The 21,294-nt window shown below is 39.6% G+C and overlaps 1 protein-coding gene across 8 annotated transcripts in view; it reads left to right on the top strand.

The window, feature by feature from the left end:
• Nucleotides 1-21,294, top strand: part of CNKSR2 (connector enhancer of kinase suppressor of Ras 2) — a 232,707-nt gene that overhangs the window by 151,387 nt on the left and 60,026 nt on the right. For all 8 annotated transcript variants that reach the window (XM_075775023.1, XM_075775019.1, XM_075775012.1 and 5 more), the window contains 3 exons: nt 14,757-14,805; nt 15,665-15,837; nt 19,352-19,425. In XM_075775023.1, coding sequence (XP_075631138.1) covers nt 14,757-14,805; nt 15,665-15,837; nt 19,352-19,425 — 296 coding nt within the window. The remainder of the gene's footprint in view (nt 1-14,756; nt 14,806-15,664; nt 15,838-19,351; nt 19,426-21,294) is intronic.

Below are 21,294 nucleotides of genomic sequence, written 5' to 3'. Positions count from 1 at the left end.
AAAGCTCATCTCTCTGCTGCTTTGTTGCAAATTAGTCCTTTACAGTCTAAATATAATTATGCATGCATTAGCATCCACTTTAAAGGTAGGGAAATGCAAACCTCAACTGAAAGCAGCACATGTAGTGTTGAAATGTCGCAAGTGAAAAAATTGTCATTTTTCACAATGTCGAGCCTTTTCATAAATAGCTGTGGTGGGTTGACCCAGGCTGAGGGCCAGGTGCCCACCAGAGCCGCTCTATCACTCCCCTCCTTCATTAGACAGGGGAGAAAAGGTACAACGAAAAAAAACTTATGGGTCGAGATAAGGACAGGGAGAGATCACTCACTAATTATCGTCACGAGCAAAACAGACCGAACTTAGAGAGGGAATTCATCTTATTTATTACTAAGCAAAACAGAGTAGAGGAATGAGAAATAAAACCAAATCTTAAAACACCTCCCCCCACCCCTCCCATCTTCCCGGGCTCAACTTCACTCCTGGCTTCAACCTCCGCCCCCCTCAGCGGCACAGGGGGACGGGGAGTGGGGGTTACGGTCAGTTCATCACACGGTGTTTCTGCCGCTTCTTCATCCTCAGGTGGAGGACTCCTCTCATCGTTCCCCTGTTCCAGCGTGGGGTCCCTCTCACGGGAGACAGTCCTTCACGACCTTCTCCAACGTGGGTCTCTGCCACGGGGTGCAGACCTTCAGGAGCAAACTGCTCCAGCGTGGGGTCCCCCACGGGGTCACAAGTCCTGCCAGCAAACCTGCTCTGGCTTGGGCTCCTCTCTCCACGGATCCACAGGTCCTGCCAGGAGCTTGCTCCAGCACGGGCTTCCCACGGGGCCACAGCCTCCTTCAGGTGTCTCCACCTGCTCCGGCATGGGGTCCTCCACGGGCTGCAGGTGGAATCGCTACACCCCATCATCCTTCCTCCATGGGCTGCAGGTGGAATCTCTACACCCCCTCATCCTCCCTCAATGGGCTGCAGGGGGACAGCCGGCCTCACCATGGTCTTCACCACAGGCTGCAGGGGAATCTTGCTCCGGTGCCTGGAGCACCTCCTCCCCCTCCTTCTGCACTGACCTTGGTGTCTGCAGATGTTCTTACATCTTCTCACTCCTCTCTCTGGCTGCAAAAGCGCTCTCTCACTGTTTTTCTCTTTCTTAAATATGTTATCCCAGAGGCGCTGATTGGCTTGGCCTTGGCCAGCGGCGGGTCCATCTTGGAGCCGGCTGGCATTGGCTCTGTCAGACACAGGGGAAGCTTCTAGCAGCTTCTCACAGAAGCCACCCCTGTAGCCCCCCCCACTACCAAAACCTTGCCACGCAAAACTAACACAATAGCGCTTTCATGTTGGACTCCCAGTAGTCTCCTGGGTGCCTCAATAGAACAAGTACAATAGTCTGAACTGCTGTGATGCCCTAGTTTCTTCTCAAGTACTTGTATGTTATGAAGGTCTAGCATAGCTTGGCTCTGGTATAAACTAAACACTGGGATATCCCTCTCTGGAGGTGACTGGAGCATTTACGATGTTTACATCCCTTTCTTCTGTAGATTACACTGGTCATATCTCACCTTAGTTTTTGTAGCCTTATGGGGATGTAGGAGAGCTCTTTGGCCTGTTCTACAACTTCAACTCCTTGTTCATTTTCCCATCAATGAGCATGTAACAAGGAAATAAGGCTGTGACGATATCTAGGTCCGCGTATGTGGAAATGGAAGGAGTTCACTGTTCTGCAGTAGAAATAGAGCTGAATAGGCTTATGAAGTTATAGAATATTCTGATTTGGAGTTCATTTAAAAGACTTGAAGTTTATTCAGAGGCAAAAGTGATGGTAAAATGTTTCATATAATGCAATGCAGAGTAAAAGACCCAATTTTGCTATGAAGGCATCATGAGGACTTAGCTTGTATCCATTTCTCTTGTCAGCTTCCTCTAGTATAATTCAGGTATAGAAGGCCTTTTGCTCTGAGAGACAACTGGAAAGAACAACAATTAAAAACTTCAGTAAGGAGAATATGGGTAAGAGGAAGAAATATATTGGAAAATTCTTATCTAGTGCCTTCATGAGTCTGAAATACCTTCATGTCCCACAGCCACCATCGTCCCATTGGCTGCAGGCAGCTTTGACACATTGGCACATGTTGGGTTTCTTTCAGTTGGAGACCCCTGGTTTTATGTATCTGATTCAAACAGAAGAGCAGCATTTCCCATGTTCTTCAGCTGGAATAGTGGCTCCAGCCTTTGGCCAGCTTCTTCACTCCCAAAAGAAACTATCTAAATGATACTATAGGTATTCCTTCCTTTGAATGCAGCAGTTTGTAAATGTAACAAGCATAAAACAAGTCATAAAAGTAATAGTTTTGTTGTTAAAATCAGTGTAGGAATGTCATCTAGGCCGTAAGTGAACTGTGTGGCATATAAAACAAACAAAATGGTGAAACAGTTAACCAATAACAAAATATACCTTACTCCATAAGGTACTTGTGACACTTGGAAGTGATCGCGATAGCCATAAGATTGTTGTGCTAAAAGGTAAATCTAGATATTCCATCTGGGTTTGGTAAAAATCTGATCTGAAATAAATCTTCTACATTTCTGAGAGAAAAGGCAGGAGAGAAACAGCATATAAATTCCTTGCTAATGGAAGATGGCATTGTATTATTTTTAGACTAGTGCAATCAACACAGAGGAATAGAGAGGCCTCCTGGGTCTAGTCCTCTGCTATTGCAGTTAATCACCTTCATTTAATCCTATTCAGATATGTATTAGACTCCACATTCAAACATGGTATGAATTGCTGTTCCTAATGATGGGACCAGTAAAAGGTGGTAAACTGGATGAATGCATGGCCAGTTGTCATAATTCCAAGAAAAATGTTGGACAGAGAAGAGGAAAGAGAACGAAATTATAATTAGCTTGCCAGCAAGAGAAAGGCATCAGTTCTAATGAAATTTGCTACAGAAAAAAATCCAAATGCCTCAGAAACCAGCATAAAGTGCATAGGATAATAGGGTAATTCAGGCTGGGAGGGACCTGAGGAGGTCTCCACTCTGGGCTTTGGCTCAAAGCAGGGCCGGCTCAGAGGTCGGACACGGCTTCCCCGGGCTTCGCCCAGTCAGGTGTTAAAAAACTCCTGAGGTGGAGACTGCAGGATCTTGCGGCCAACCTCCTGCACTGCTTGGCTGTCCTCATGGCAAAAAAGTTGGAGGTGAGCAACAAAAAAGAGATTTCAGCAGTAGCTGAGAGGATAGAAACTTGCTCGGATTTAAGGCACAGTTTCTGTTGTTTCTGTTATTGGGGAAACGGTTGCCAAAATGAAATTTGAAGGTATTGAATGTGGGAGATTTTACATCTATTTCTGTATACTTTGTCATTTTTATTAAAATCTGGAGTTAACTATTGTAGCAAAGCAAAATGCTCTCGAGATGAGGTAAGATTGGTTTATGGGCCATGATGAAGCATAATTGGAGTTTTTTGTGGAAATTTTTTATTTTAAACTTTCTCTATTACCTTCTTTTGCATCTGACCATGAGGGAAAAAATGACCTATTACCATTTCTTTCCATGACGAAGCTAGGGAATTCTTTAAAAATGAGAGAGTTACTGTAAAGGTCATCTAGTCCAGCTCTGCCAGTCTAGATTTATTCCCTACTGCATATGATATAATGCTCTGAAAGTGTAATTTTACATTGTGAAGAGATGTAGATCTATAGACTAATAAATCTCCCAGCTCAGAACATTTCCTAATTTCCTTTCACATCCCCATCCTGTACTTTTTTCTGTTACCTATTTCAATTAATCATTCCTGGTTGTATCCTGCATTTCTGACCTGATAGAGGACTTTTGCCTTTGTAGGTATTAACATTGTTTGTACACCAGTAAGTTACATTACCTGTAGCTGGTACAATCACAACAGCACAGCTGAGATTTTTTTTTTTTTAAATGTAGAATAAGTGATTTAGTCCCTTAGTTATTCCCCTTTGATAAAGAAGAGATTAAGCGCAGCATATTGTAGCAGACAAGTGTGTGTCAGGCATCGCACAGAGGGGACTCAGGATGAGTTATCACTGCAATATGGTGGGGAGTGTCACATCTATGACAACTTGGATCTAGGTCCCGACTTCTCAACTGGGTCCTCTCTGTACTCCTTTCTGCACCAGGCAAGGGGAGGCGTCAGGACTATGAAAGCAGGGAACCAAGGACACTGGCTGGCATGTCTCATGAAATTTGGTGTTCTGAAAAACTTGTACTGAGTGGTGAAAATGCTGTTTGAATTAAGGGAGTGCAGATGTCCATTTCAGAGTGCCGTTTTATCAAAATGCTTTGACAAACAGCACAATTGTTTCTGAACAATCCATTTTTTCAAAGTAGTGGTTTTAACTCCGCAGGAGTGTCTACCCCCTTCCTCTGCCCCGCTTACACGACGGTGGCCCCTTGAGCCTATTGCTGACACATAATGTGGGAGAGTGTATGGTTGCACCTGGGAGGAAAATGGCTCTTTGCAGCAGTGCGACTCCTGAACAGAAGCTGTTTTATTAGGTGTTTCTGTTTTACTGGAAGGAAGTGCTTGTTGCTTAGCACCTGATGTCTGAGTCAGCCAATCCATCTCTGCTACTGTGCTGTGGAGGAAAAAAAAACCTCATATTTTTCATATAGAGAAAACTGCTTTTTGTCTATTTCTCAAGTATATCCCTTTGCTTTCAGATTAACCCAAGTAGATAATATTTCTAACACTACAGAAGTCTGGCTTTAGAATGAAGTGTAAAACTAATTTTGTAAGCTGGTTTGTACCTATCAGGTCACTATAGCCAGCACAGAATTAAAAAGACCTAATGTTATCTTTCCCCACCTTTTGAGAAGTGCTGTTTCATCTTATGCTTAAAGGAAATTTCACTGAATTCCAGCAAGTAATGTGACTTTTATCCTGGAATGAACTGGTCTTTTTCTACCTTAATTCATAGGTGCAATGGAAGTGTTTGGTATGAATTTTAGCAGAATGTATAATGGCTGAGGTGCAGACGCTCTTTCCCTCATTTCCCCATGGAAACTTCCCCTCTGTTCAAGAGCCTGTTACTTCCTGTAGTCAGCAGCTACCTGAATTCAGCCCTGATATGTAACTATTACTACAGCTATTGCTGCAAGCTAATTCCTGATGCAACGATAAAGAGGCACAAAGCACTGTGTTCTGGAAGTGTCATTTTAGTCCCAACGGGTACAAATGCCAAGAAATCTCCAAGTCTTGAAAATTATTATAAGGACATGTCCTTAACAGTAATGTAACCAGTAGATAACGTTTTCTCCTGATGAATAGTACTGCTTAAAAGGAGAAAATTTGGGTTTGTATGTTTTATCTTTAGAGATCAACAAGGAAAGCATTTTGGTGGCTGTAATTTGTCTTATGCATCTCCTTTGCCAAGACTGCTTCTTTCACACACAACTGTGCACTAATTTCCTGGTTCACCCAAGCCTTTGTAAACTCCCTAGCTCCAGAAAAGTACCGTTTTCTGTTGTATTGATTTTTTGCCAAAAACTTAATATATTTGAAAGTCAGAATGAGTTTTCTGTTTCTTTCACTGAAAGAACATTATGCCCAAGTGCTAACAGAGAATAGCTTGCAAGAGTATATCTTCCTTAAAGCAAAAAGCTGTTTTCTCAGTTCTGCCATCATTCCATTACAGAGCACCTACATCCCCGGCACTTTTCTTGGTCACACAGTCAGGCTGAGGTCGTGCCAAGGGACACAATGAGAAGTGCTGCTGACTGCTCCTACAGAAGGAGCTGTGTATATACTCTTTTCATCATAAGCAAGCACCTAGGGGTTGTAGGGGGGCATGGGACCTTTATCTTAAGGTAATGATTTTTCATCTCGAAAGACTATGGGCCTGATGCAAGATTTTGTTAATGCTCTGGGGTTGACTTCTGTCATGTGTTACTGTAGTTTAAGTTTTCTCCCCGGAAGGTCCAGGATCAGTCCCATGCTGTGCCACAGACCGCCTCTATAATCTAACATAGCTCACTTGCAGAATAAGTTTCTTAAATCTGCTTGGATAGTCTTATTGTTTTAATGTTTAGATAAACATACGGAAGAATACCTACCTTTCCTGTGGATGAGACAGAGATTTTCTAAGCAAAACCAGATTTTTCGTGGAAGAATTTGCATCGCTCTAAAGAGGTTTGTTTGACTGACTGATACCTGCTGGAAGGGCAACACAGCAGGGCACAAACAATCCACGAGACTTCTGAAGTGCATGTGGGGTGACTTGTCTCAGTGATACTTTGTGAAAGGACAAGAGGCAATGGACATAAATTGAAATACAGCAATTTCTATGTAAACGTAAGGCCAAGCTACTTTCACTGTGAAGATAGTTTAACTGGAGCAGGTTGCCCATGGAGTTTGTGGAGTCTCCATCTTTGGAGATACTAAAAACCCAACTGGACACATCCCTGAGCAACCTGCTCTAGTTGGCCCTGCTTTGAGCAACAGGGCTGGATAAGACAATCTCCAGAGGTGCCTTCCTGCCTCAGGCATTTTGTGGTTCTCTGACTGCTCCATTCTCTGCAGTAAGAAATGAAACTGGGAATTGCTCTGGGGTAGAAATCAAAATAAAGGGTTAAATACTATTCTGTAATGGGTGATAGTTAAGTTTCTTTTTCCTTCTTAAATGGATGCAGTTGAAACATACACAGTGATGGAACAACTGATGCATCTTGGACTTTTGCCATTAAAGAATACATAAAGTTTTCGAACCATCCCTTTCTCTCTTAGATTACTTACTGTCAATAAAAGCAGTGTGGGAGGTACCAAAATTACATGTTTCAGAGTAGATGTAGAGCAGAAGAATGATCTCAGAATAAATTATTCTAATGAACAGCACTTGTCTGGTTTAACTTTTTATCCTCATTTGCTTCAGGCAGCTATGACAGTGCTGTAGTCCTTGTTCTGTCAGTTGAAAAGACAGTGGGGGAATATGAGAAGTCTTATTTAAATTTGATATTGTCCAGAAGTTTTACTGCTTCAGTATTTCATTTAAAGAGTCCTGTGGTTTAATGGCTAAGAAGGAAAATCTTTCCCTGGTGTGGAAAGCAGGACTGCTGTTTATTATTTTCTCAATATGTCCTGAAGATTTAAAAACGTTTTAATTTTTCTAGGTTTTGGGTACATTGTGCTAACAACTTTGCACAAACAATTTACACTAGCTTGTGCTGCTACAAATTTGCATCCAGCTAATGCAATATTTGCCACAGAGCCCCGCAAATTACAAGAAAAAGTTTAGGGATAGGAGAATGAATAAGAATCCCTGAACAGAAAAGCTGTCCTTGCTGTCGCATTTCAGACAACCACAGTTCTGTCCTTAACTAGCATGTTCTTCTTGGATAAGCAGCTATAGGAACACTTGTAGGAAAAGATTGATATTATCAATTTCTTTGATATTATCAGGCCTTGTAGACTATGCAATAAGGTGAGCATCCTGCACAGGTAATGTAGCCATTGCCTACAACAGAGGCAGCTAGAAAGTTGGCAGCTTCAAGGTCTCAGACTACATTTTTTACAGTAAAAAGCTCTTAGTGTATTCCTCTTAAGACACTTACTGTTTCTTTATCCTTGTGGTCACTAAAAAAATGCATGCATTGGGAATTCATGGGCAGAGCTCCAAAAATACAGGAACCCAGTTAGAGCAGTCACTGTGCATGGTAGATGTCATAGGCACATGCTGTAGATCTGGTACTTCCTAGAAGCCTTTCATAAAGCTACTGTGGGGAAAGGAGAGAAGGAGTAGGAACAGGACCATTGGCTGTCAGGTAAATGTAGACAATTATCTCATCTGAAATGAACTTTTTGGATGCTGCCAAGAAAATTATTGCTTTGCAAGCTTTTGCAAATACACATTCATTTGGCCTTAGTATTGAAACACCTTTTTGCAGTTCTGAAAAAGCAAAACTAAGGGAGGAGGAGGAATATAGTGTGTGAGATGAGATAACATACGAAGCCATGAATTCTGGGATCTGTTCTTCCAGTGACTCTTAGTATGTCTGTGCCTCTCACAACCCATTTGACAGAACCAGTGATTCATGCTTCTCTCTCTCTCTCTGAGGTACCTGCCATTTAAAAGAGAAATATCCACAGGATATTTAGTATAATGATTCTGCCTGACTTGTTGACATTATTTTGTTTGTACTACAAAAGCTCAGTTTTAGAAGTCTGATCATATATAATGTTCATACTGTGTTATGTCTTAGCTAGAACCCTAGTGAATGCTGTCCTTTTAAACCCAGTTATGGTATTTGTATTATAGAGTGTGCTGAAGGGCAGAGCGAGCTGTACAGGGGGGAGCAGAAGTATGTATTACCAAAGCACCAAAACATCAAGATTCAATTCAATAAATTTTGCTTTGGGGAGGCAAGACTGAAGGTTTCAGGGCACTGTTAATCAACTGTGGCATCCTTTGTCTGTAAATCACTTTTCATTCCAACTCACTGTGGATCTATGAATTACTCACATATGATGACTGTTTTGTCATGAGCCTGTGACTTTAGTGTAGGAAATATTTCTGGAGCTGCTTTCATAAATTCACTGCTGGGCTTTTGTATTAGATTTTCTCTCACATGGATCATCTCATTTACTTTATTTGCATTTTACCTATCCAGAGTGGAGCCCTGCTTTTAGAAGGGATGTGTAAAACAGAGCTCTTGCAGCATATTAAAAATTCTTTATTCACAACTTAGTGCCACTTGGTACTGGTTTTGGGCAACTAAATAGTTGTAGCCACAGATAAATTAGAGAATGTTGGATGTGTGAGAAGTTCAAAATCCAGAAGTAGATAAAAAATGAACAATTATTCAGCTAAATGAAAGAAGAAAAGAGAATAGAGTAGGATTTGGAATAATCTTAGAGTTCTTGATTACAGGAACAGGAGAATTTCCTAAAACACCCTGCGTGACCTGACAAATCAGATATGCCAAGTATAAGATTTTTTGCAGATATTCATTCTGTTAGCAGTCTCTGAACCCCAGTCAACACACAAAACTATTCAAACAAGGCAGTGAAGTCTTTGCCTTCCTAAATAGGATCATAAATTAGACCATAATCTTTCATTGTCCTACTTTTTAGTAGGTTCCCTTTCAAGTGTAATTTCACCCGTAGATGCTTCATTTGACCCTTAGCCCTGGTAACTGGTTCCTTCAGAGCACCAGGTTGTGCCTCGTCTCTTCTCTCCTATGCCAATGAAGTCCTGTGTGGCCCAGCTTCAGCTCTTGTTCCAAAAACTGCTTTGCAGATGCCCCATGTGGACTCAGCTAGCTTCAAGACCTAGCTGACAATAAACAGTAATATTTTCGCTTCTTTTGAGGGCTAAACATAATAACAGGTCAACACTGCTCCTGCTGTAAATGAAACAGTTACCTGTTGTGAATGAAATTCTGCTGCTGATTGATTGGCAGGAGGTTTCAAACTTTCTGAGCTGCCAGAGGTCTTGTTTCATCATACCTTTGTAACATAGTCTTTGAAATCTATATTTTCCACAAATATCCATGAAAATAATGATTGCTATCTATCATTAGCTCTTAATCGAGACTAAACAAGATGGTAAACAAAAAAGATTTTGGCAAAATCCTCTGTTGGGAGTACCCTTAAGCATAAGTTGTTAATGGTGATGGATAGTGTGACAACATATTATAAATAGCTTTACATTTTTCTCCATTTTCACTCTTCTTTAAGCTCTGAAATTTTGGATCTCAACACAGCAAATGCAGAGAAACATGTATAGGTGGTGTATCAAAACTGTGAAAACAGAACGTTGCCAGTGTTCTCAAAGTATTGAGTGTGAGAGATCAATCAAATAATTGGCAGCACCAACTTTCATTTTTTTCCAGATATGGGTTTTTCCATCTGCAGCAGAAAGTTCCAGCAATCAGAAATGTTACAAGCTACTTTGCTGAAACTAGAGAAAGTTACCTTACAGTGACAGAGGGGAACTGTCTGACTGCAAATAGTTCCTTAGTGTCTAAACTTGCTGCTTGAAAAAAATTGGATTTGACTTGAGCTCTCAAAAAAACTATAAAGATACCTGCCATTTTCCTTCCCAATCAGACTGAGCTCAAATTCAGGGAAAAGAATTGGAGATTATTATTTCCATAACCTGGTTCTCTCTCCTAGCTTTCTGAAAGTGAGCCAGTGGAAAATCTCTGAAGTGAAGAAACAAGCACTTGAAAAAGGATTTTAGGAGCTGTCAAATTTAGCACTACTTGCTATGGCCAGTCCAGATCTTCGGAGAAGCTTCAGTTATGGTCTTTTTTTGGTTGATCTACAAATTCTGTAACCATGAAGGAGTTCATGTAACTATTAGAATATATCTATTTTTTGGACATGGATGTCATGTTCTGTTGGTCATACCTGGAATTTATATTACAGCTTAGAGAAGCTCCTATATGGGAATAATTTGACCCCAAATCTTTAGTCTTACTTCTCAGACTCTTGAAGTTTGGCAAAATAACCACTCCTCCCAAATCAATAGTTTTGATAACCAGTCTACTTGTCTTCTACTTTTATTTGAGGTATCCACCGGAACAGAAATTTTCTATCTTTCCATAACATGAATTTTATCAAATATTCATCTCTCCTGATAGCAGTTTCACTCCAATTTAATATTGGTATCAGAAGATCAGTTTATTAAGTTTCCTATTTGGCATGAAACAAATAAATTAATTGAAACTTCAATTATTTAACACTTTTATTTAAATATGTTTTTTTCCAAATAGAGAGCTATCAAATTGCTACTAAGTAGTACATAATAAATACATTTTTGGGCTTCTGAATGTTAATGACTAACTTTCAATCTTGCTTCCCTTTTGAGCAAATATACAGAAGGCATGGTACGAACCAAGAATGAGCACTTCATCCCAAGAGCTGAAAGCAGGCAGAAACCTGGATAACTCTGAGGATGACAGAAAAAACTGATAGTCTCATTTCTTGAAAGTTTTGTGTTGTACATACAAAGATGCTGATGCATGATTGTGTGCATGCAGATGTTGTTGATTATACCACCTATATGTGATTATGTGATTAACAAATACAGTTATAGGCAGTTGGTGACCTCTGTTGTTAGTGCGAGCCTCAACCTGGAAGTTTTTTGCTGTGTATTACTGTGCTATAATCCTAAAAATGTGGAAAGGCATACCCTAGGGCAGATTGCTATTTACAGCTGTGCAGTCTTCTGATGGGCTTTCAGAACGCTGTCAATCATTTTGAAGAGTGTTAAAGTAAATATAACCCACATAGCAAGTTTGATAATGAACAGTTGCAGGAAGAGAGGAACTGTTACTGCTCTTCCATGCACAATGAAATCTCCATTGGCTGATGGGATTTGCAGCTAAGCCCTCAAAAGTTAGGGCTAGAGGTAGACTAGCACCTTTGTTAAAAAGAAACAGCAAAAATCCCTTTAATAAATGATATTTTTTTCATCTTGAAATACATATGCTTTGGAGGCTGCTGATAGCAGACAAGTATATTCCTGAAATGTTTCTTTGATTTTCTGCTTATACGTGCGTTTGTCGGAGGGCTTAGTTTAGGTTTATTATTAAATACGGCAAGCTCAAACATCACGTATTACAGGAGAAAATTATTGCATTCAAAAAACTGAGGCTCAGGGTATTCAAGGGAGTTTTAATATATGTTAAACATCAAGCAACACCTTGCTTTTGGACAATGGAAATTTTTGCTAATTGTATTTTGGGTGACTGGAAAGCATATAATTCAGAATATGTCTAAACAGTTTCACATTTTCTTCAGGAGTGACAACTTCCATTTGGGTTAAGGTATTCATCTATTTCATGTTTTCAGTGGCAGTCTTGTTTCCATTTCATTTATTATTTTGAGTTACTAACAACTTTCTTTAATATAGAATGCTGTTTTCTATTTCATTTCATGCTTGCTCTCAGAATTAGTAGGAGAGATGAATTCTTGGAAACTGGGACAAGATGTATGTGAAAGCAGTTTCTCAAAGCTCAAGATGTATCAAAATCAAAATGCAGTGAACATATGTTGAAATCTGGCCTCGTGGGTGGGTGATTAAACAGTATGTTGCAGCAAACTTGCTTTAGTACAGCTAAATTTCTAGCTTTGGTGTGAATCCATATTTTTAGGGTTTATGGCATTAAAAACAAGTACTTGTATTATTTCCATATTTGCCACATCGCAGAATTAAGCTGTAAAAGGGGAAATATTATGGTGGCCAGCATTAGGACAGATCATTTAAAGAAGCTGTCGAATCTCCCTCTTTGGAGATAGCTGGATCCAGGCTGGAGACAACCCTGAAGAACATGATCCAGCGTTGGGTTCAAAGCAAGCCTTGCTTTGAGCAGGATGAAGAACATGTCCTCCTTTGTCATTCTGTGATTCTAAACAGCACTGAGAAAATGACATTAAGCATTATCTAATAACTGGGAAGAGGCTGCAGATCACATTCGATGATTTCCTAAAAAAAGCAACAGAAGAAACATTTTTAGATTTCACCCTCACTTGGGTTTTTTTGGATTACATGTCATGTGAGTTTGAAACTGAATGGCACTGACTAATGCATACTGCTTATACATCTTCTGGGTAAAAATAAAAAAAAAAGCTGGTGCTGTTTTTGCAAAGGACAAACCAACTTGAAGCTTGAAGTCTATGTAAAATCTAAAGTATTAGCTAAAAATCATTGAAGTCAGTTGAATTGTTCCCAGGAACTTCACTCAGTTGTAGATTTTGTCCTTAATTATAATTTAATTTAATGAGCTAATTTAGAATAATAACTGAATTTAATAAAACCTTTCTATTTTGCAATATGACATAATGTGTGGAAAAATGGCTAGATGTCTAAATTACATGCTGTCTTCCTATTAAAAACTGATACCCTTTCATTGCCCTTTCTTCCCAAAAAGTGACTCAGAAGTTGAGAGGTGCGAGCACACGTGTGCAGGTTCAATTTACAGACGAAATGTTTAATATTGTTCTCATCTGCTTTTGGAATCACTTATACGAAAACCAAGCAGAGGTTTTCCTTTTCTGTTTTGGCACTCTGAAAATAGTAGTGTAGAAAAGTGAAGCAGCAGAATGAAATTGTCTGGCTTGTGAACTGAGAAGTGCTAAAGTTTTGGGTTTGTGCATGTGTGTATTTTTTCAACTTCTTTGAGTTAGGAAAGGATTTTCAAAGCTTCTAAGAGGGAGTTACTTGCACACTTCTGCCCAATCACTCTGTTGTTCCTGGGCCATAAAGATCTCTCTTAGTCCTGTGCAGGTCAAAATATTTCATGTGACATAAGTTGGGATGGTGTTGCTGTCTCGGCTTGCTGAGAGCTGGTGCTGATTGAATTGATACTGGTAGCAGAAGAAAAAGTACAAGAGCCAGGGAATGAAAACAAATGGGCTCCTTTTTTCTTCCCAGTGGAGGCCTATTTTGACCGTCTGAGGTGGCAATACAGTTGAGTAGCTTTCTTCAGATACTGTTTACAATGGATCAGCACATCTACTGAGTCGGTTGATTTTTTTATATTACACTTAAGTCTCGTTATATTGCTGGTAATTTATCCCCACGGACATGTTAGTATTTGCAGCTGTGAAGCGAGACATCCCTTGGAAGCTGAGCCTCAGCCTCCTGCATGTGAGCTCAGGTGTATGGGAAGCGAGGAGGAGAAAATGAAAAGAAAAGCAGCTCCTTGAATTGAAAAGGGAGCCTTGTAAGCTGGGGCGAGGGTTTGTCTTACCTGCTAGGAACAGGATTTGGGCTCACAGGGTTGTCAGTGCCTTTGCTTAGATTTATTTTTGTCACGTGGCACAAAAGCTTTGGATTTTGTATTGATTCGTGGTAAGCTGAAATAGGTTTTAATGCTCAGACACTCTAATGTGGCCTTTTCTTAGTTTCAGCTCTAATACATTTGTCTGTATTTATAGAAAACTAAAATTCAAAACAACTAAAATAATGTCTCTAAATTTTGGGATGATTAACTACAGAATTATTTTTTTTAATTCACTAGAGTGATGGTGATTATCTGAGTTAAAGTTTTTTAACAGAAATGACCATAAAATGTGTTCATAGGTATTGCCATTTTTAATAAGCTAGGATCTGAAGTAAAGGAATAATTTCCATCCTGTCTCATTGCCTAGGCAATGGGTTGGTTCATGGGAGTGGATCAACTGGAAGGAAATACTTCGAGTCAAAACCTGGTAAAAAATAAAGTATTTTCTATTTCAGAATATTTTGGGGGGAGACTTTTTCCCAGCTGTGATTTAGCAGAATTTTATTGGTGTCTTTAAAAATATTAGGCCCATTTCTGAGCAAATTGTCTGATGTTCTAAAGGCTATCATATAAATGCCTTCACCCCTGCATTAGGCAGTGTGTTAATTTGCATATTTGCATATTTATGTCAGGAAGACCTTAGTTAGATGATGTATTAGAAACGCACAGGCTGTGTAGCTTCACTATCATACTAACCAAAGGAAGACATTCCTTCCTTATTAACAGAACAAGAGAAGAGCGACTATTTTAAAGAGAAAATTTAGTTGTTTTGGCAAACTAATTTGTGGTCTATTTTAAGATGTTCCACTGTGTGCTTTTGCTTTACAACTTTATGAACAGATGAACTAAAATTACCTTTTTTCTTAGGCCTTTAAGTTCATTGGCTGGTGTTACCTGGTGATGACTTCAGTGTTCACAACATTACACTTCTTTTACGATAAGGATGTGGTTGAATATAAACACTGTATGTTCACTTCTTCCATTTTGATTTTCTTGTAGACATTTCAGCAGTCTTCTCTACAGCAGAAAAGTAAAAAGAAGAACAAAGGTAAAAATTACATTTGTTTTCATGTATTGGTAGGAAGGGAATTGCCAGCATTAATGTTTGTGGTATTATAGTATCTGAGGAACTAGAACTTGTTAGCTCCGATCCAATGGTTAGTTCAGTTGATCAGGTTGTGAAGGTATTAATCCATTACTGGTGTCTCAGTTTCCTAATGCTCCTCTACCTACATATATCTGCTGTTGTCTTTTTTTTGAATACTTAGACTCTAGCCTCTTTAGGGCCAGGGCTGGTTTTTTCTAGCTGTGTTCATGTAAGGCCTTAGTGCAGCCCTTGCTCATTACCTAAGCTGTCAGGTAATTTATATCATAATAAATTGTTCCTCTTTGATTTAGAAGTACAAAGCCCTTAAGAACTGTTTAGTTGCAAAAGGAGCTGCAAAGAGAGGTTTTTGAATACCCAGGAAGTACTTGCATAGTTGTATTTGGCTGCCAAGTGTGAAAGTAAATGAATTTAAATGCTGTGTATTTTAAGCTGATATGAAATATTAATCTGTTGAAAATTACAAATAAACATTTTTCTTATTTTTAAATACCTTGCCTTTCTTTTCTCTGTAATGTCTTCTCTTTCTGTGTTGTTTTTTTTTTTTTTCTTATCCATAGAATATGAGCTCTTTGAGTTGCTGAACATTGTTTGATTTGGTTTGTTTTGGTTTTTAACTTATGGTGCCTTGCATAGACTTTGTGGTCAAAATAGAAAGTTTGTAATAATTTATTCATGGCAAATTGAGGTTGAAATTTTTAATTAATTTTCTTAAGCAAATATATAGTGCTTTCTGGCTAGCCATCTTGTTGATTTAGTGGACAAGTCAAATGCTTTCACATCAACTTGTTGTCATTTTCAGCTCCTATTCCCGGAAAAAGCAAAAGACGGATCTCATGTAAAGATCTTGGTCGAGGGGACTGTGAAGGCTGGCTTTGGAAAAAGAAAGATGCCAAGAGTTATTTCTCCCAGAAGTGGAAAAAATACTGGTTTGTCCTGAAGGATACATCTCTATATTGGTATATCAATGAAGAGGTAAGTATCTGTGCTCATTGTCTCAACAGTAGCCCATGTAGTCCTGTTGTCATGACTTAGTGGGAAGCCAATGTTTTGAGTGCTTATGTATGTGAATAACTTTATCCACCCAAATAATCACACTGAAATGAATACTAACTGCCTGACTACATTGCCATTAAGGTCCAGAGATATTTCGTCCTTCAAATTCACCTTTTACTACAAGGAGAAATAACTCATTTTCCTGTGTCCTGCTCATACCAGTTTAGAATAAATCTATCCTCAAACCTTTGAAAGGGGAAAAAGTAGTTATTTAATCCTGTCATTCAAGCTTAGTCATGGGAGTGTAAACTTTAATGATGTGCTGCCTGGTGTCCTTGTTTATCTCTGCTAGTGAAATCACCAAAACCTCTGGCAATTAAGGAAGACATTTTTGTTTTCTCAGTTGTGTTCTCCTGTCATTTCTTCTTTGTAGTTTTTGATATGATTTCAGTGCTCATATATGCTGAACTTAAGGGTGCTGCAGCGTTGATTGTGCAACATATTCTGCATTGATACACATTTATTTATATCAGCTTTAGCAAAAAAGCTCTTTGCCAGTGAGTTAGGAAACCTTAATTTTAAACCCTATTAGTGTCATTAGTAAATATCCTGAGATAAAATCATTGCCAATATGTGGATAAACTTGGACTTGTTTTTTTAATCACTGCAAGCATTTGTAAATAACCTTTTTAAAATATTGTGACCCTCAATTTTTCCCTGAGTAGACAGAAAGCAAGTTGTTCCATGAACAGAGTTACCAAAGCCTGTTTTCCCACAGACTCATCCCATTTGTGCCTTCATCCCAGCTTCAGATCAGTAACCCTAACTCCCTTCTCTCCATCCTCCCTCATCATGGTCTACTATGAGGTCTTCATCAGGGCGGTAATTCATATCTACAAGTAAGATGACTGGTCACCAGCTATGGCCAAGGAGCACGTGGAAGCACTGAGTTGTGCCTTACGTTCCCATGGAGAGGCCAGTGATTTGAGTGCCTCTGTCTCCCCCCCCGTCCCAAGTTTCCCTCAGACTTGCTGAGACTTGGTTATTTTTGAGACCTCAGCTCCCTCACCAAAGCATCTGCAATCACCAATAGATTCAAAAGCTGGCAGGGGGAGCCTCAGTGGCAGATGGACAGACAAGCAAACAGTGCTCTTGCCAAAATTTTGTTTCCTTAGGCAACCATGCAAAAAAGAAATAGCAAGATTATTCTAAACAGTGTCCTTTCGATTTTTAAATACCTGCTAATGAAGATGTTGTGGTTTTGCCTCAGCCAGCAGCTAAGCACCATGCAGCCACTGACTCACTCCCCTCTGGCAGGATGATACATTCTCCACCCCTTTTTCCATACCATTTACATCATGCTGAGGTCCCACATTATCCAATACAACCTCATTAACCACCAGCCCTCTTCCCATCTTTTGATACAATATGCAGATATCATTCCCTTAGTCTGTGGACCACCCCTGTGAAATGTCTGTAAAATGTCCTGAAATGTCCACAGATTGTCCATTGAGTTCATTTAGTCTGTGACTTTGGGCTCCATCTGTTATGGTGATCACTCAGGACAGAAGAGGTGGAGTATTGCTTGGAGTTACTGGGCACCCAAGCCAGCTCGGGTTGGGTCACTGCTGCACTTGCACTGCTTCTTGTAAGGCTTGTCCTCCATTGGTTCAGGTGGTTCCTGCTACAGTAATTCCTATAACACGCAACTCAAATCATAGGTTACAAAAATGTAGAGGTATTTCCATTACAGCCTCCACCCCCGGTCCCTTTGGGCCAGACCATCAGGTTTAACATTGCAATGAACTCCTCCCCTTGCCCCTGCTCCAGCTTGGACTTATCCACAGACTGCAGTCCCTTAGGGATGTACCTGCTCCAAGTGGAGCCTTATCTATGAGCCACAGTGTCTCCAGGGGTACACCTGCTGCCGCATGGACTGATCCACAGCCACAGTCACTTCAAGGTGCACCTGTTCCAGCGTGGCCTTCTCCATGGGCCTCAATGCCTTCAGAAGTAAACCTGCACTGTTGTGGGCTCATCCATGGCCACACGCTGTGAGGTGCCCCAGCATGACCTCATGCACAGCCACTGATGTTTCAAGATGCACCTATTGCAGCATGGACTTAGCCACAGCCACAGATGCTTTGAGGTGTACCTTCTCCCACGTGGATTTATCCTTGGCTCACAGTCCCTCCAGAGGTATACCTGCTGTGGCACACAAATAACCATGGCCACAGACGCAGGCAGGTGTTGAGCCATCCCCAGGAAAGCAGAGCTCCATCACATTTAATGGTGACTTGGGAAGACAAATGCCATCACACCAAACATCCTCCCCCTCCTTCTTCCCCCAGTTTTATATGCTGAGCATGACATCATATGGTGTGGAATATCCCTTTGGTCAGTTGGGGTCAGCTGTCCCGGCTGTGTCCCCTCCTAACTCCTTCTTCACCCCCAGCCTACTCACTGGTGGAGCTGTGAAAGAAGCAGCAAAGGCCTTGGCTCTGTGTGAGCACTGCTCAGCGGTAACAAAACATCCCTGTGTTACCAACACTGTTTTCAGCACAAATCCAAAACACAGCTCTGTACAGCTACCGTGAAGAAAATTAACTCTATCCCAGCCAAAACCAGCACAGCAGAACCTGTTGCAACATTGTACCTTCCACAAAACAGCTCTAGTTCCAGTTTTATAGGCTGATTTGTGTCATTTATTTATTTCTTTTTAAGAAAGCATATGGTCATATGGACTGCATATGCAGCATAAATAACCACGGAGATTCTGATAAAAAGATGTAATTCTGTGGAATTCCATAATATACATTTGTGTTTTCTGCAGCTTCACTTTCATGATCCTGTATTAATTTCTCATGCAAAGTTATGAGCAGTTAAATAAAAGCATCTGTGTTATTGATGTACTAGTGGCCTAAAATAAATAATGCTTTCAAATTGTGAAAAGTTGAGGGAGATTGAATAGCTGATAAAAGAAACTGTGCAAGTCTTTAGAGGAGAGGGGAAGAAGGTCAGATGGCTTCTCTCAAGTGTTGGAGAGATGTGAAAGTAGCTGAAGAGATATCATGCCTCTTAGCTGTGATATCATATAAAGATGGTAAGCAGCACACATTGAAATTGCTTTTTTCCCTATTTCTTACAGTAGATTGCATTTCCCCTTACTAATTACTCCATCTTTCCCCAAAATTAACTAATTATAATAACTGATTGCCTGAATATATTTGGTCATTTTGTATATTTCCAAATGCTGTGTCAGCTGTGAAATTGTTTGAAAAAACTGGATATTTAAAATTGTATTTTACACCAAGGGATCTGTCTTACTACTTTGGCAGAACTCCTAGTGACTTCTGTGGGAGGTTTGCCAGAGCAGAGCATACATTAGTATTCCTTATGTAAGAAGGCAAGTGAACATAACTATAAGTGTTCAGTGCAGTGGGGTTTTTTTCTGACACCTTAACAACAGTAATATCTAGGACTGTCTTTGCAGGATGAAAAAGCAGAAGGATTCATCAGTCTACCTGAATTTAAAATTGACAGAGCCAGTGAATGCCGCAAGAAGTAGTAAGTATGCTCAAAAATAATGCAATGACACAATAGAAAAAGAAGTGGAACAAAGGACAAGGTTTTCCCTTAAAACAGTGACAATGGACTTCATGACAATGATCATTTGGTTGTATCACAGAATAAGCTCATACAGGCAAATTCAGTGTGGTTTCTGTGTGCCATCTTTCCTGAAGAAGGGTTTTTTTACTTTAGCATGAATCAGAGTGCTTGACTAGAGCAAAATTAATTAAGAGCAAGAAGGCTGCTTGGCTGCTTCTGTCCCTTTATTTTCCTGGTTTTCCTCTCTTCTTTTGTTTTCTTTCTGTTTTTGGTGGGGTTTGTTTGTTGGAGTTGGGGTTGGAGTGTGTGTCTGTGATACCTTTAAGCTCAATGAAGAGCTTTAACCATAATAAAGAGACCATCCAAATAAAAAAGTCCCTGAGTTCATGGCCAGGCATCAATTTTAATGTAACTCCAGATTTGTTAGCACCATCTCAACGTTTGCTGACATAGTGTCTCAGTCCTGAGGCAGAGTAAGAAAAGAGAATGCCAGTGATTTGCTATATTTTTGGGGTATGACCTAAAGGTCTCAAATAACTCGTCTTCTCACCTAGCTGTGTGTGCTACTGTCCAGATTTGTGCCATTGCGCAAATCCATTTCTTATTTAGATGCAAATTCAAGCATATGTAGCAATGTGACAGATGCATACTCCCACAGAGGTATTTTTAGAGTCATTATTGTTGAAAACTTTTTGCCTTGCCTTCTAATGGTGTTTACCATTCTTTTAAGTTTATCAGGACTGTGGAATCACTGAAATTTGTACAGAAAAGCAATTGCAAAAGTAAAATGGTATGATCTGTAGTACATACAGTTCTAAAGAAGACACTGACCTTGTATCAGCTGGTCTGCATATCTCTTCAGGATGAACTCTACTCTTCATGATGGTCTCAAAGGGCAGAAAATGAAACCTGTATTAAAAAAAAAAAAAAAAAGATAGATCAGCTTGGGCTTATTGTCCTGTGTCCTTGGGCTACATTGCTGAAGCGCTTCCTTTTTTCTTTTCTGTTGGGGCAGAAGCATTAAGTCAACTCATTTCTCAGAATTGCACCCTGCTTAAATTGTTTGTTTTACTTGTTTTGGTATCTACTGGATAGTAGAACATAAAATGTGTCTATTAAAATTCCTTGCTTGGGTGGCAGATAAAAGAAAAAACCTCTAAGAATCCAGACAACAGATGCTGTAACAATTTTAAGAAGTCAAGTTTTGGGTCTCAGTAACTTGATGATGTCTTTCTAAACTGAGCAGATGTCACTGTACATCTGCTTTCACTTGCATAATATTGTGTCATGCTCTGTGTTAGAGAAATTCTTTTTGTCTCAATTTTACATTACCTTTACTAGCAGTAACTTTTCTGAATATCTATTTCGTATCGCTGGTTTCTTAAAACCTATTTTCATGTATTTACATACATGTACACACACAGGCATATATATTGAAAATTGCAAGCATGATGCACATGAAGAGCATCATCACCATTTTTCTAAGACATAATGTATTAGAGAGAGTTGCAAATTATTTTATGATATTATATATCTCTTTATATATCTATATAAAATCCACTGTGTCTCGGAAAAATGGTGATGATGTTCTTCGTGTATCATGTTTGCAGTTTTCCTTATTTTCTTTGGGACTGTTATGCATTTTTTTTGTTCTTATTTGAAGAGACTTTCAGGCTGTTCTCTAAAATTATTCTTCTGTACTGTAAATTATTAATTACTTTCAGATGCATTTTCTGGATCTTCAAATACTTCGCCACAAATCTTTATCCAGCACAGTTAAAAAATTCTTTCTAGTAATTTATTTCATATTATGTATGAAATGCAGTA

The sequence above is a fragment of the Balearica regulorum genome, chromosome 1, assembly GCF_011004875.1.
Source record: "Balearica regulorum gibbericeps isolate bBalReg1 chromosome 1, bBalReg1.pri, whole genome shotgun sequence".
NCBI classification, from domain to species: Eukaryota; Metazoa; Chordata; class Aves; order Gruiformes; family Gruidae; genus Balearica; species Balearica regulorum.
The sequence above is the reverse complement of the archived record's forward strand: the minus strand, read 5'-3'. Positions and strand labels throughout refer to the sequence as shown.